Source organism: Maylandia zebra, linkage group LG3 (assembly GCF_041146795.1).
Source record: "Maylandia zebra isolate NMK-2024a linkage group LG3, Mzebra_GT3a, whole genome shotgun sequence".
Classification (NCBI taxonomy): Eukaryota; Metazoa; Chordata; class Actinopteri; order Cichliformes; family Cichlidae; genus Maylandia; species Maylandia zebra.
The window spans coordinates 61,192,442-61,207,825 of NC_135169.1; the positions used below are offsets into that span (position 1 = coordinate 61,192,442).

The 15,384-nt window shown below is 42.6% G+C and overlaps 1 protein-coding gene and 1 pseudogene across 2 annotated transcripts in view; both read right to left on the minus strand.

Annotated features, from left to right (window-relative positions):
- LOC112431939 (NACHT, LRR and PYD domains-containing protein 3-like) overlaps nt 1-7,866 on the minus strand; it is a 43,183-nt pseudogene extending 35,317 nt beyond the window's left edge. The window contains exons 1-4 of the transcript XR_013097028.1: nt 7,589-7,866; nt 6,725-6,856; nt 6,469-6,612; nt 6,249-6,362 (exon numbers count right to left, since the gene is read on the minus strand). The product of XR_013097028.1 is annotated as an NACHT, LRR and PYD domains-containing protein 3-like (transcript). The remainder of the gene's footprint in view (nt 1-6,248; nt 6,363-6,468; nt 6,613-6,724; nt 6,857-7,588) is intronic.
- A 3,059-nt stretch (nt 7,867-10,925) lies between these two features.
- On the minus strand, nt 10,926-13,541 carry LOC143416895 (focadhesin-like). The gene is made up of 3 exons (XM_076882573.1): nt 13,281-13,541; nt 13,057-13,184; nt 10,926-11,951 (listed from the first exon to the last, which is right to left on the minus strand). The coding sequence occupies exons 1-3, from the start codon at nt 13,347-13,349 to the stop codon at nt 11,909-11,911; spliced, it is 240 nt and encodes a 79-aa protein (XP_076738688.1). The 5' UTR covers nt 13,350-13,541; the 3' UTR covers nt 10,926-11,908.
- Between the last annotated feature and the right edge of the window lie 1,843 nt (nt 13,542-15,384).

A 15,384-nucleotide genomic window follows, 5' to 3' on the forward strand; every position in this document is an offset into this window, starting at 1 on the left:
TGTTATTAGGGATGGGTACCGGTGTCCGGTGCCATGATGGCACCGGTTCTGACATAAACGGTAGTAACCAGACCGAAAAGCAGCGCACATTTCGGTGCTTTATTTCGGTGCTTTTTTTTTTTCCTGAGCTGTGATACACTTCTAGCCAATCATTTTACGTTTCCGAGGATAGTAGGCGGGCCCAGGTACGTACGTTCTTTTAGAGCAGAGCTACAGATTAAAAATGTCCAAGGCGAAGCGCTCAAAAGTCTGGCTGTACTTCACAGCAAAATATGCAAACTCAGCAGCCTGCAACAAGTGCTTTAAGCTGATACTGTGATACTGTCAAAGGAGGTAACACCTCAAATCCGATGAAACACCTGGCGACGCATAGCGTTTTTTTTAAAGCCGAGAAATGCCCCGTATTTGATAGCTTGCTGCGAGACCTCACACCGAGCACATCTACTGCGGGTGGGTTGCCTGTTATGCAACATCCCCCAAAAACACGAAGAGGAGAGTCCTGGCCCCGAGCCCTGCCAGTGTAGCAGAAATGATGACGGATGATGATGCAGCAGCAGCCGTTCTTCTCTGCGTGAGTAGCTTCATGTTGTTCATGTGTAATTTACGTTGAGTAGGCTAACCACGTTATTACATTAATGCATGTAAGGTGAACTAGCAAACATCATCATAGCTACATGCGGCTGTCCTCTTGTTTGATGGCAGATGCTCCCTTCACCCTGGCCAAAAAGCAGAAACGGCCCTAACCAATCTGGCGCCCTAGGCAAGATTTTAGGTGGCGCCCCCCTACATCAGCAGTGTAGTGTAATGTTGTAACAAATAATATTTCTATTAAATAAGCTTTACTTTGCATTTTAATTAACGTGGGATTGTTTTTTGTATTTAGAAATAATAGTACCAACTTTTTTTTTTTTTTTTTTTTTTTCAACATTTGTGGCACTGGCGTGGTGCCCCCTGATGGACGGTGCCCTTAGCATTTGCCTATACGGCCTATGCCACGGGCCGGCCCTGCCAAAAAGGCTAAAATGACCAAAGAAAAAGTGGAAAACAGTTAAACATGAGAGGTTTTTGGACAAAGTTTGTGTTTTTTCCATTGTTTAAGCACTGCTTCCAGCCAAGAATGATACCATATATGCCCCATAGCTGCAGAAAAGGCTAACATTGTTATCTTTTTACAAAAAACAGCTGAACATGAGAGGTTTTTGGACCAATTTTGTGTTCTCCATTCTTTAAGCACCGGTTTGAGCACCGTTTGAGCACCGGCACCGTTTCAAAAGTACCGATTTGGCACCGGTATCGGATAAAACCTAAACGATACCCATCCCTAATTGTTATTGTCTTTTGTTACAATTTCATTCTGATTAAGATTTTCTAGTTCTGAGGTTTTGGTTTCTGTGTTCCCTCTGTACTGTGTTAGTATTGTGTCTCTGTGTTCACTTCCTGTTTTATTTTGACAGTGCCATGTCCTATGTTAGTGTGTCTACTTTTGCTTCCCCTTGTCTGGTTATGTCCAATGAATCCTGCTGTGTCTCCCTTTTCTCATTCCCTGATGGCTCTTTTGTGTATATGAGCCCTTTGTTTTCTCCTGCTTGTTGCTGGTTCATCTGTGTTGTCTCCCCGTGTCTCCGTTTAAGGTTTCAGGTTAGTTTTTTAGTTTTTCAGTAGAGGTTATCTTAGCTTCTGCACAGGCCATCTCCACTGCACTTCACCGTTTCAATAAAGCTCACTCACTTCACAGCAGTGTCGGCATCTTGGGTCCTTTATTAAATTCAACATGGCTCGCCCCGCTAGCCGTGACATAAGATGTGAAAACAATATCCAAAAAACATGAGGGACAAACAGGGAATAGTTTTAAGGTGCAGGGCCAACAAACTGAGTCTAGCCATGAACTCAGAGTTGATTGAATTAGCATTTTGAATTGGCTGATCTGAGTTACTTCAATCAAGTCTATGTTCACTTTGAGTTAAGACTATACGTGATTAATGTAAAAGAAAAAAGCCATCATCAGCAACTGATTCTGATTTACCAGGTTTTCAAATCTAAACGGTACCCATCCCTAGCTGGCTGTATTTAAACCTTTACTTAAAAAGCATCCCTTTGGAGTCTTCTCTCACCCCCATTCTCTGCGGCCTGCTGGAGCGGGGGGGCTAGGAGGAGTTGGCCGTCCGGCTGCGGTCTGGGGCCTCCCTGCTGCTGCGGAGTCGGGGCGGTCTGCCTCTCCCCACCGCAGGGAAAAGGGTAACACCACCTGGGTCTGGGTGCGGTTCCCCCCTCCAGGGGCAAGAGTACCTAGACCCGGTTCGTAGAGTAAGCTTGGGGAGTGTGATCGTGTGTACAGCGTCTCTTTATGTCTGTCTCCACGTCGGTTGAGTGTGAAGTGCACATGAGAGCATGAGGGTGGGAATGGATGTTTGTGTCTGTGTGTGCCTGTATGTCTGTGTCTATATGTCAGGTTGGGTATCAGACGCCACCTCTCTGGGGACATCTCAGGCCCTCCAAGGTTTGGAGGTCTATCTCCACCCACCACCACTTCCCCTGCCGGTGGCGGACTCCCTCAGGTGTCGGTGCGTTGGTGGTTCTTTGTGTCTGGGGGTGGGCGTCCGGGTACACACCGGCTCACTCCTTGGCGGCCGCTTATTGGGGCTCGCTCGGGCCACTTCGGAGGTGGGGTGCCCCCGGCCTCTCGGCCTGGGGCTCGGTCACTCAGGCACAGCTGGCTGCCGGCGGAGCTCACGGGCGCGTCACTGCAACTCCCCCTGGCTTCTGCTCCGCGGCTGCTGAATGAGCCCTCATCTGGGACTCTCCTCAGCTCTTACTGGGACAGTGGCGCGGCTGCCCCTCTGTGGGTCTTCCTTGGTCTCTTGTGTTCTGGGGGCCTCTGGATGTCTGGAGTTTTGATCTCCTCCATACCTGCTTCATACCATAGAGGACGGGGCTGTGCCCCCCCCCCCCCCCCCCCCCCCCCACACTCCCTAGCAGATCGTTACATGGAGAAACCTTTGGAATGCAAGCATGCTGATCCACACAGGTATGCACACAGGTGTACACATGGGTATTCACAGACGCGGACTACAGCTTTCTTGGCTGCTGCCTCAAAGCACACTGTGCACTGTCTATCTTGCGTGCTGCACAATATCATTTATTATTTAGTAACTATTGATATCTACTGCTAGCTAGTTTATTGTGATGGTGCTTTTTTTTTTTTTTTTCTTATTATGTTGCTCTTTGTTGTTTGCTGGCTCCTCTGTTTTTTTTTTTTTTTTGTTTTTTTTTTTCCTCCATACAGGTGACCCAGGTGTTTTTTGTTTTTTTTTGTTTTTTTTTTTTTTGTTTTTTTTTTCTCTCTTCCCCCCCTTCTCACCGTCTCTTCTCCCCTTTGGTTTTCTTTCTTTCTCTCCCTCTCTTTCTTTCATTCTTTCCCCCTGTCCTATCCAACAGTCATGTCTGTCCCGTTTGCAACTGAAAATAAAATAAATTCATAATTATAATAAAGGTCAATCAAATGGACCAATATGGCAAGGCCATGATGATCCACTTGGTAAAATAAATCCGCTTGGCATCTTTCTTGGCCTCAAGACAACAATTCTGATGGCTATAGATTCAAACGGGACACACAAAAAAAAAAAAGCATCCCTAGACCCAGCTGTCTTAGCTAATTACAGGCCGATCTCCAACCTGACAATCCTTGAAAGAGTAGTTGGGGAGACAGTCAGAGGGGCAGTGTGGCCTCCAGTAACACTGTGAGGAACCTTGGAGTCATTTTTGACCAGGACATGTCCTTCAACGCACATATTAAACAAATATGTAAGACTGCTTTCTTCCATTTGTGCAACATCTCTAAAGTTAGAAATATCCTGTCTCAGAGTGATGCTGAAAAACTAGTTCATGCATTTATTCCTTCCAGGCTGGACGACTGTAATTCATTATTATCAGGATGTCCAAAAAACTCCCTGAAAAGCCTTCAGCTGATCCAAAATGCTGCAGCAAGAGTCCTGACAGGGACTAGAAAGAGAGAGCAGATTTCTCTTGTTTTGGCTTCCTGTTAAATCCAGAATTACAAATCCTGCTCCTCACATACAAGGTCTTAAATAATCAGGCCCCATCTTATCTTGATGACCTTGTAGTACCATATCACCCTATTAGAGCACTTCGCTCTCGCTCTGCAGGCCTACTTGTTGTTCCTAGAGTATTTAAAAGTAGAATGGGAGGCAGAGCCTTCAGTTTTCAGGCCCCGCTTCTGTGGAACCAGCTTCCAGTTTGGATTCAGGAGACAGACACTATCTCTACTTTCAAGATTAGGCTTCAAACTTTCCTTCTTACTTAACGATTAAGTCCCTGTATTCCACCGTTATATGGAAATCAGCCATTATAACTTGTGTCAAATCTACTTGTACCTCACAGTTTTCTAAGCACACAGAGAGCAGTAAACCTCAGAGCAGCAGCACATCAGACTGTGCAAAAAATCTATAAGGGAAAATATTTCGACCCATTTCTAAATGATTCTTGTGACCATGCTACACCACAACACCTGATCTCTGGTTTCCTCACCTCTTCAATCCCACTTTAATACTTGACTAAACTCATTTTCCTGTTTAGGTGTTGAGGCAAAGCCGCCCATCTACAATGCAGGCAACAGCAAACGGAGCTATTTTTGATTCCCTTTGAGTTTTTTCTACTTTTGTGCTACAAAATGTTCAAGCTGATTAAATTCATTAGAATAAAAGTTCAGATAATTCTCTCATATTAATGTTGGAGGTAGAAATTCAGGTAACTTTGCACAAAAACTGGCAGAAATTTCCTTCAAAGATGGAGTTTTTACTTTAATACTGTGAGTACATTTCAGAGCCTGTACTCTTTTACCTTTACTTGAGTAAAGATGTTGAATCAGTATTTCAGCTTTAAGAGGGTATTTTAACACAAACACCAGTCCTTCTACTTAAGTATGTTTGACACTTTGTTTACGCCTAAATTAACTTTACTGTTAACGAGTTTTCATGTTTCTGTAATCCACCAGTGTGCTCATGCTTTTTTAAGTGAAAACATATTTTTAATGATCAAATATAATTATGTTTGTTATTTGTGGATTTTAAATGTCCTTGACAGAGACAGATGATAATCATTATCCTGCACTGTGGTCTCAGGTTTGGTCCAGCTAGCACAAAGAATGGCTATGTTGAACTTCCTCCTGGGATCTACACTAAGAAGTGAGTCCAACATTAGCAGGGTCTCTTTCCTTTATCTGGATTCACTTTAGCATTCACAGTCACGTGAAGCTTGTTATTAACTCGATAAGTCAACCCAGGGTTTCAGCTGAGCGTTCACATGAAACATGGCAGCATCTGATCAATCATATTCATGGAGACGTGTATCAGCAACAGAGCAGCTGAGTTTGCAGAAGGAAGTCAAACTAAACCACAGGAACAATATGAGGAGATTACACACATAATAAAATACTAGCAGTAACACAGCTGCTGCAGACAAATCAGTCGTGTGATCGTGTGTGAGAGGAGAAGGACTGTAAAGGAGTTTGGTGTTAAAAGCTCTGTATGAATGTGGGAGACTTTGAAGGGCTTTAAAAAGGCCAATATAAAATAAAAGGCAGCAAAATTGCTGAGTGTGAAAGTCACCAGACTTATCAGAGCTCTGTGATTAAGACCTGTAAGAACACCTATTTGTACTTGTTGGCATTATATCAAACACACACGTATATTAAGCCTTTGTTTGAACTCTGGTTGAATTTGTTACTTTCAGACTGTGAAACATCACAGAGGCTGCAGCTGCAGATCTTTTATTCACCTGGAAATTTACTTTAAATGTTAGATGGAAAATGTATTGCTCAGTTTAACCAAAGTAAGAACAAGAATCCATAAACCTTCATAAAGACAAACATCTCCCAGAACATTGAGCTGCTGAAGTGTCACTGAAGGGAAAAACTATTTGTCCTCCTCCATCCAGCAACACCTGAAACACCTGAGTGGAAGCTCCTCCCTACACTGTGTTTGAAGCAAAGCACAAAGGAGACACCTGCTGGAGCAGCTGGAGTCCTACAGCCACTCAGCCTCTTCACTACACAAACACTTCCTACAACATCCACTCTTTCCACTCTGACTGCTGTGTTTGTGGAAACACTCCAACACACACCGCTTCACATACCAACATAGAAATGTGTGTGAAAAAGAGCTGAGCTGATATTAAACATGAGGATTTATTCAAAAATACAGAGTCAGGAACAACATCTAGACACACATTACCTCTCAGCAGCAGAAGAACATCCTTTAAAGTTTATATCAAAACCCTTCGACATGTTGCTCTTTAAGGAAACACAGCTGGGTTCAGGTCCAGGAGATTCTGGCCTCTTATTGATCCTAAAAGAAAAACAATAAATGTAACAGCTTCATGAGACAGGAAGGAAAAACTGGAAATATTCAATTAAAGACATGATGAACAATCTCATAAAAATAATGTACTTACTCTTTGTCACATAACAGTCTTTTGTTAAAGTCTACACCAATTTCCTTCGACATGTTCAAGGAAACACAGCTGGGTTCAGGTCCAGGTTCTGGATTAGTTTCAGGGTTATGTCCAGCTGAGCCTGGTACGCCCCACAGCTCTGGGCTTTAAAACAACACACACAGAGGTATGAGTGTGAATAATGATGGAGCAGTGATGTGAGTGCTGAGCTGTGACATGGAGAAGAGTCATGGACAGTTAGAGATGGTCATCTCACCTCTGAGCTTTGGTCTGGCTCTCATGTTCCCCACACAGAGTGCTTTTAGAGGGAGGGACTCCCTCCTCTCTGTCCTCACACTGATCCATGCTGCTCAATTCACATCAGCTCACACACACTTTCTACCTTCACCTGCAGAGGAAACACAAATCATTCATGTGCACATAAACCAAAATCCTCCTTTCCATCATGTGTGCTGTCCAAATATCAGCTGAATGCAGTCAGACAGCAGTGTGAGGCACAGGAAGCTGCCATCAGCTGCTCTACTTCTACTATCAGTCCACTAGATGGAGCCATGAAGCACACATGATGCATTCACTGACACACACTGATTCACTGTGACTGGAAGTTTAAGTACATTAAGCCTCCACTCATCTACATTGTGCTTACAACCCACTGCCCCCCATCAACCTCCTGGGGCCAGGAATGACTGGAACTGAATTGGAAACGGGCGTAATCAAACATAAATCTGTTATTCTTATCCAACCTGTCTGCCTGGACACAGTCTGCTGACCAATCATGGAGCCTATGATTCGCTTGGACAACAACTTCATGAATGTGGAAATGAAACTGAGTGTCAGCTGAGTGTCGAGCAGAAGAGGAGTCAGAGAAAAGTCACAGAACTGCTGACTTTACAAAGAAAGCTAAAACCATGTTGAAGAGATTAAACAGATAATACAATCTAACAACAACACAGCTGCTGCTGCAGACAAAACACATGTATGAGTGTGTGACAGGAAAAGCACTGAACAGAAGTTTACTATTAAAAATGCAGCATGTTGTAAAAAGTTTGGTCAGTGAGACTGAAAAATGGCTGCATCAGTTACTATTGTGAACAAACCCCTATAAGAACCCTGATATTACCTGAATAAGATCAAATCCTGATACGTAGTGCAGACCTTGGTAAGAGATACGGTCCAACTGGAATATAAATCTGCTTTCTGTTGGAAGAGACACAAAAGTTTGTAGCACGATCCTTTTCCTCAGAGGCCTGTGTTGAATTTATATTACATCTAAGATAAAAAATAATTCACAAAGTCTGCTCTGTCCTCCTGTCCTCCCTGCAGTCTCTGTGAGCTCCGCAGAGTGATTATAAAGACCCGGAGCTCAGAGTTTCTCCAACACCGTGGTCAAGTGTGAGCCACGCCCGCCACCCGTTATCTGCCAAACTTGAGCTTCAACGCTAAGTTTTACGGTAGTGCTGCTTCTTATCCCTTTTTGCTGATCACACATATAACAACACACATGATTTTCAGGAAGTTAACAGAAATAAAGCCACAGTGTCATTTGTTTTTCACTCAAGTTGTCTTTTCTTCTTAATTTTTCTGGTAATGCTTCTTCATTCATGATTCATTCAAATCTAAAATAACTTCAACAAATGTAAAATATTTCTGAAAATCATCTTTTATAGTTGAAATTCAGTTCTCATTTGGCTCAGCTGCTTTTTCATGCATCCATAGTTTCACCTCAAACTGCTGCTTGAGACACGAGAAATTAAAGAACAACTCTGTTCAAATGGAGAAACTTTGAAGGAACTCAATAATGTCATTTAAATGGTTTCAGGTAGGTGTATGAAGGTTCTGTATTAAATCATATATGATAGTTGACATGAAATTCTGAATTCATCTTCTTGGACACCCACACTGCATAATTCTGTAGAAATGAAATTAGTCATTTCTAATCAATTTCAACATCAAATATCATAACATTGCATCAAAATGCGTAAAAATGATTCTTGATAGCTGACCTTAAAGTCTCTGTGCATTCTTCCTCTGGGTTACCTTCTCTATATATTTGCAGTTTAACCACCAAAAGCTGCAAGGTTTCAGAGAAATAAAAGGAATGTTCTACTCAAATTTAATAAGATTAATTTAATAAACAATAGAAAAAAATCTTTGACAGTTGTCATAAAATTCTTAACAAACTCCTCTTCTGTCTGTAGCTCAGGTGTTAGAGCAGGTCACGAAGTAACTGGAAGGTTGGTTGTTTGATACGAGATACTAACCCCAAGATAGAAAACTCTTCTGCACAGGAAAAGTCCTTGAATGAGTCATTTGTATGAAGCACTTTGAATGCTCAGAGTAGAAAAGCACCATATCAGAACCAGCCTCACCCACTTGTGATGGGTGGGTGGCTGTGGCTCAGGTGGTAGAGCAGATCAGCTGCTGATTGGAAGGTTGGTGGCTCGAACCTTGGCTTCCCCAGCCTGCATGCCAAATATCCTTGGGCAAGATACTAACCCCAAGTTGCCCTCTGATGATTAGTTTGCACTTGTGTTTAGAAGTGCTTGTGTGAATGAGGCCTGTTGTATAGAGCACTTTGAAAACTCCAGGAGAGTAGAAAAGCACTATATAAGAATCAGTCCATTTACTACATGTGCGGAAAGTTTCATCTCCAACCACTGCAATATTATTTGTTAGGATCGCTGTTCTCTCCGGGTACTCCGGCTTCCTCCCACCGTCCAAAGACATTCAGCTTGTGGGGATATTTAGTTGGATAATCCAAATTGCCACTAGGTGTGAATGTACGAGTGAATGTGAGTGCGAATCGTTGTCTATCCCTGTGTGTTGGCCCTGCGACAGATTGGCGACCTGTCCAGGGTGTATCCCGCCTCTCGCCCTATGACAGCTGGGATAGGCTCCAGCGCCCCCGCGACCCTGAAAAGGATAAGCTGAAGCTGATGGAGGATCGCTGTTTTTTTCCTCAGGGTTTTGTGATGCCTTTTTGTTTTTGAGAGTCTTTTGTGTTTTAGTTTGGCTCTTTGTATATAAGGATGGTTAATAGTTTGCTTTAGGATTTACTATATCCCATGTACCCTGTTTTCATATTGTAGTTTGTCTTCTTGGTTTTGTAACACTAAATATCTGCTTTTGTGATCCCTTTCTGTACTTCAGTTATGTCCCTTTGTCTGTCTTGTCTCTCTGTTTGTCTGTCATTGTCTGATTTCCCCATCTGTCATGTTTTCCATTCACTTATATTTTCCTTTCTGTTTTCTACATGTCTGCGTATGTCTCTGTGTATCATTTCCTCTTTTTTATCGTCTCATGTCTTGTGAACTTAGCTTTGAGTTTTACTTCCCCCATTTGGTTAATGATTTGTTCCCATCAGTGTCTCAGTCTCGTCTGCATTTATCTATCTCATGTTCCCCTGTCCAGTCTGTTCTCCTCTATGTAATTTAAGCCTTGTTCTCTATGTTTTCCTGTTATAATTGTTTTAACTGTTGCTTCCTGTGACTATTGTAGTTTTCTCCTGCATCATGTCTCTCACCCGTTGCCTCTCGTCTCATTATCCAGTGTGTATTTATTGTCCCCGTCTTCTTGTGTACTTTGTGCTTTCCTTGCTCTGTGTTCCCATGGTTTTGGGGGCGGTGGTGTGGGATTGATTAAGGAAATGGCTGAGTTAATAGGAATGACCAAAATGAGAAAAATAAATCGATCTTCAATAAGAGAAAGGATTATTCTAAGAAGGAATATTTTTGATGGATCAGAATTATATAATGAAATATGAACAAAATCTTTTGTTAATCATTGTTTATTAACTGAACCTTGTTGAATTTGAGTAGAACTGTTTTTTAATTTGGCAGAAACACGGCAGCAGTTTGAAATGAAACTATCCAGGCTGTAGAGCAGACGAGCAAAGTCAAGAATCCACTGAGATTTTCATGACAATAACTAAGAAGGATTTCTTAAATGAATTGTTGATACGCTGTTATAATAATCCACTGAGCTTCCACATCTTGCCCAAGGATACCGTGGCGTGCAGACTGGAGCAGCCAGGGATCAAACCTCCAACCTTCCAGTTAGTAATTCTACCTGCTGAGCTACAGTCTGTACTTCCTGAACATCACACCCTCCTTTTGTTTCTTTATTTCCAGTAGCAACCAGGACCATAATGAACCCTGACTCCCACAGACACTCAGGATCCACCTGCCCAGTAAGTCACCCGCTAACTGCAACTATCAGAGCCCTGACCTTCTGCAGAGACGAGTCACACTGAACACAGCAAGTGTCCCTGCTCTCAGATACAAAACCTGCCTTTAAAAGTTCACAGTAATGAAATCAGCAGTTCTGATTCTAGAATCTGTAGTCTCACACACTTTTGTTGTTTTGGTTCACATCGGTTGATATTCTGCTGCAAACAACTAATGAGAACATTTTATAAACCTTTGAGTGTCCATCAGGATCCTGTAGAAACAGCTTCCATCTCAAACACTAAACATCATTATTTACATTCTGTTTATTTATTTTTTTAAAGTCACTCTAGCACAGATTTCTTTAGCCGAATGTCTTTCTGTGTCTTCCATACAAACATTAAACATGAAAACACTCAACACAGCAACACTGAAAGCATTTGAGTGTAACTTTCATTCAAATCAAACTTTATACACAATTACAATAATGGAAAAAAGACAATCTAAATAGTAATACACAACAACCATTGCAGAAATAAATAAAAGAAAACCAAACACAATCCAGACATGAATACACAAATATATTTAAATCTATATATTTATACATTTTAATATGATGTAAAAGAAAACAAATACGAAACCTATCAAACTACCAATATAAAAAAAACAAGACCAGAATCAGAGAGACTTTATTTATCCCCAAGGGCCAATTAACATACAACAGAGCAGCATGACGTTGAAGATCAGCACAATAAAAGTGAGATAATAAATACACAGAATATACAGTTTTAAAATTACACAGTTTTAAAATTAAAGTGACTGAAGGTGAATAAATAACTGTAAGTGACTAAAAGTGAGTAAAGTGTTGGTAGTATAAGAGAGTAGTTTATATTTCTGTGGGAAATGTTCTTATCAGCTGGAGTTAAAAAGCAGAGCTGCTTTGGGGACAAAGGTGGCGCTCCTCCTCCTCTCAGTCCTGCAGGAAATGCAGCGGAGGCGTCGCCCAGAGGGGAGACATTGAAATGCAGGGTGAAGAATGTGAGAGGGGTCGTTGATGATTTTGGCTGCCTGTCTAAGGGCCTGTTGATGAAAACCTGCCAGAGTTCTGACAGGCAGGCCAATGATTTTAGAGCACACTGATGCTGCAGTCTGTTCCTGTATGAAGGCTGAGGGAGTGGGACCAGCAGCTGATGGAGAAGGTCATGATGCTTTCCAGGAAGGCGTAGTAAAAAGTCATCATGATGGGTGTGCTGACTCCAAAGGAGTTGAGTTTCCTAAGGAGGTTTAGCCACCATGTCCCCTGCATGCTGGTAAGGCCTGGTTAACACACACATCAGCGTGAACAAAGTGGGAAATGTGTTTCTTCTAATTTTGTTACCATTTTTATTTAAGAAAAAAGCATTAAAAGTGCCAGGACACGTGTAAGTAAGTAAATGCCAAACACAGCTTCTTATCATTGCAAACTCTTATGGCTGCAAATGTTTTACAATAAAAGCAAACGTAAGCATTTGTGAAAACAAGAAACAGCTCAATGATTTGCTAAATTTGTACTGTAGCATCCATCAAGAGGGTTTCCCAGGTTTTCACTAATGCTGCTAAAAAGCTGCATGTACATGTTAGCAGGCGTAACAGGCCCCGGGACGATGGACAGTGTGCACCAGCTGGTTAGAACAAAGGAAATAATCAAATAAAATCATCGTTTTATTTCATCAACACACATAAAGGCCAGTTCACAAAAACTGACAAGCATTAGCTAACAGCTAACATGTAAAGGACGTGTGCAGGAGCCTGGATGCAGTTTGTGGAGTTTATATGATCAACATAGTTTTTGGGTTAAAGGTTAAAAGTATAAAGTTAAGGCTCACTTGCTTAGAGTTGTATTATATGGGAAGCAGTGCTTACAGACTGACATAGTTGGATTTCTTTTGCTTCAAATGTATGCTTTTATTTTGATAGTCTGACAGAGACAGGAAGTTAGCTGCCTCTCAGTCTCTCTGTTTGAACTGAACTTTGTAAGACTTTGATCCTTCTGGATTCAGGCACGTGTAGCTGCTCTGGACATTTGTACGGAAACATTTAAAACTGGACTCCTGCTGATTTTTGGAGAAACAGGGACTCAGTGGAGCGTCGAGCTGAGGCTTCATTCACTGCAAAGCTACAAAGTGCATTCATTTATCTTAACAAGCAAAGTTGATGTGACTGAAAAAACAAATATTTCTATTTTTCTGAACTTTCATCAGCTTGCTGAGCAGAAACATCTATGAAGAGTCCAGTCAGTGATTATTACTCATTAGAAGGGAAGATGAAGAATCCTGGTGTTGGAAGCTCACGCTGTCTGCACTGTGCATGCAAAGTCCACTGAATGAATGAACCAGTGAATGTAGGAAGTGCCCACTGTTTCTGTAAGTATGGGAGGACCCACCTCTCTCTGCAGATGTCCCTGACACAGGCGGCCCTGGCCAGGATCTGCTCCCACTGGGCGTCCCTCCCCAGCACCACCCTGCTGTCCTGCTGGCTCATTAGACGCTGCAGCTCTGGGTAGACCCGGTCCTTACAGACATGACCAAAGCAGCACACAATCAAAGACAAACAGAAGCTTTGAACACATGAATATGACATTTATAGTAATGCGTTATTATTGCAAACCTGTTTTTTCCACAGAGCGGTCATGAGGCGCAGTCCCACTGCTCTCAGCTTGGGGGAGCCGGCCAGCATGTGCAGACTGTGCAGCACGATCGGGAAGCAAAGCTGGAATATTACAGCACATATGATCAGAGCCAAGTTTACAAGAGAAACACACGGTTACAGCTGAAGAAGGCAGATGTTAGACGATGACTGCTGGTTTGGAGAGTCCAGCTCACTGACAGAGTGCTTTATACTACAGAGCACTGCATCTATCCCACACAGAGGCTGCTGTGGTGGAGTCCAATCCCAGCTCCTACAAACTGGGTACAAGAAACACTGTCTGTGTTCACACAGAGAACACTGTGTGGAAGACGTGGGAATTTCTCTTTGCTCCTTTGTCAAAGTGCTAAACATAGAGAGGGGAACATTTCAGTTATGTGCACAAACTGATTTACCAACATTATCCACACACAGTGTCCTGCTAATGGTTCTAATATTTAGCACAGTTTGTTTAATGCAGTGTTTGATTTGTTGCTCTTGATATTGTGCCATTCATTTGTGCACAGAGATGGCATCACAGAGATTTGATGGACATCAGTCTGATCTCTGCTTTTACACTGATAAACCTCAAACACATCTTTGTTTATTAGGTTCATTTCAGGACCACAGACAGCGCAGGACGATCAGCTGTGCTTTATGGATCTACATAAACTCAGCTGCATTTGATGTGACAGACATGAGCTGTAGATCACAGATACACACACCCCATCAGCACAGATGTGTTAGTGGTGCTGTTAACACCAGCTGGAGACATTTACAGTTTGTTTTATCCCTCAGGTGTTGTCTAAATATAAGAATGTATGTGTAGGTAAAATACAGTGGGTTGCAAAAGTATTCGGCCCCCTTGAACTTGCACACATTTTGTCACATTACAGCCACAAACATGAATCAGTTTCATTGGAATTCCACGTGAAAGACCAACACAAAGTGGTGCACACGTGAGAAGTGGAACGAAAATCAGACATGATTCCAAACATTTGTTACAAATCAATAACTGCAAAGTGGGGTGTGTGTAATTATTCAGCCCCCTTTGGTCTGAGTGCAGTCAGTTGCCCATAGACGTTGCCTGATGAGTGCTAATGACTAAACAGAGTGCACCTGTGTGTAATCTAATGTCAGTACAAATACAGCTGCTCTGTGACGGCCTCAGAGGTTGTCTAAGAGAATATTGGGAGCAACAACACCATGAAGTCCAAAGAACACAGCAGACAGGTCAGGGATAAAGTTACTGAGAAATTTAAAGCAGGCTTAGGCTACAAAAAGGTTTCCCAAGCCTTGAACATCCCACGGAGCACTGTTCAAGTGATCATTCAGAAATGGAAGGAGTATGGCACAACTGTAAACCTACCAAGACAAGGCCGTCCACCTAAACTCACAGGCCGAACAAGGAGAGCGCTGATCAGAAATGCAGCCAAGAGGCCCATGGTGACTCTGGACGAGCTGCAGAGATCCACAGCTCAGGTGGGGAATCTGTCCATAGGACAACTATTAGTCGTGCACTGCTGTCAGGGACCAAGCAGTAAAGCATAAAGGACACAGGTGGTTTTAATTCAAAAAAGGGGTTTTATTGACCCAAAAATATGAAAATATATTTAACAAAGCCAAAACTTGAAACCTGGCCCCACCTTATCATGCGAATTCCTGAGATCAGATGGCCCAGGATGTGAGTGGGCGTTAAGGCGTCTGGGAAGGGATCTCAAAACTGGATTATAGATGGCAGAGAGTTGGTGTCGTAAACCCCCGCCTCTGTTCAAAGATGGTCGCTCACAGTGGACATAGATGGCTTCTTTCACTCCTCTTTCAAACCATCTGTCCTCTCTGTCCAAAATGTGAACATTGGCATCCTCGAAAGAGTGTCCTTTATCCTTAAGATGCAGATGGACTGCTGAGTCTTGTCCTGTGGAGGTGGCTCTTCTGTGTTGTGCCATGCGCTTGTGAAGTGGCTGTTTGTTCTCTCCAATGTAGAGGTCTGGGCATTCCTTGCTGCACTGTACAGCATACACCACTCAGGAATTCGCATGATAAGGTGGGGCCAGGTTTCACAATGAACTCACCCGAAACTCTG

Coding starts and splice junctions, on each gene's coding strand:
- LOC143416895 (XM_076882573.1), bottom strand. CDS start 13,349: ATGCTGGCCGGCTCCCCCAAGCTGAGAGCAGTGGGACTGCGCCTCATG. Junction 13,185..13,280: donor CCGCTCTGTGGAAAAAACAG/GTTTGCAATAAT, acceptor CATGTCTGTAAG/GACCGGGTCTACCCAGAGCT. Junction 11,952..13,056: donor AGGGACATCTGCAGAGAGAG/GTGGGTCCTCCC, acceptor TGTGTTAACCAG/GCCTTACCAGCATGCAGGGG.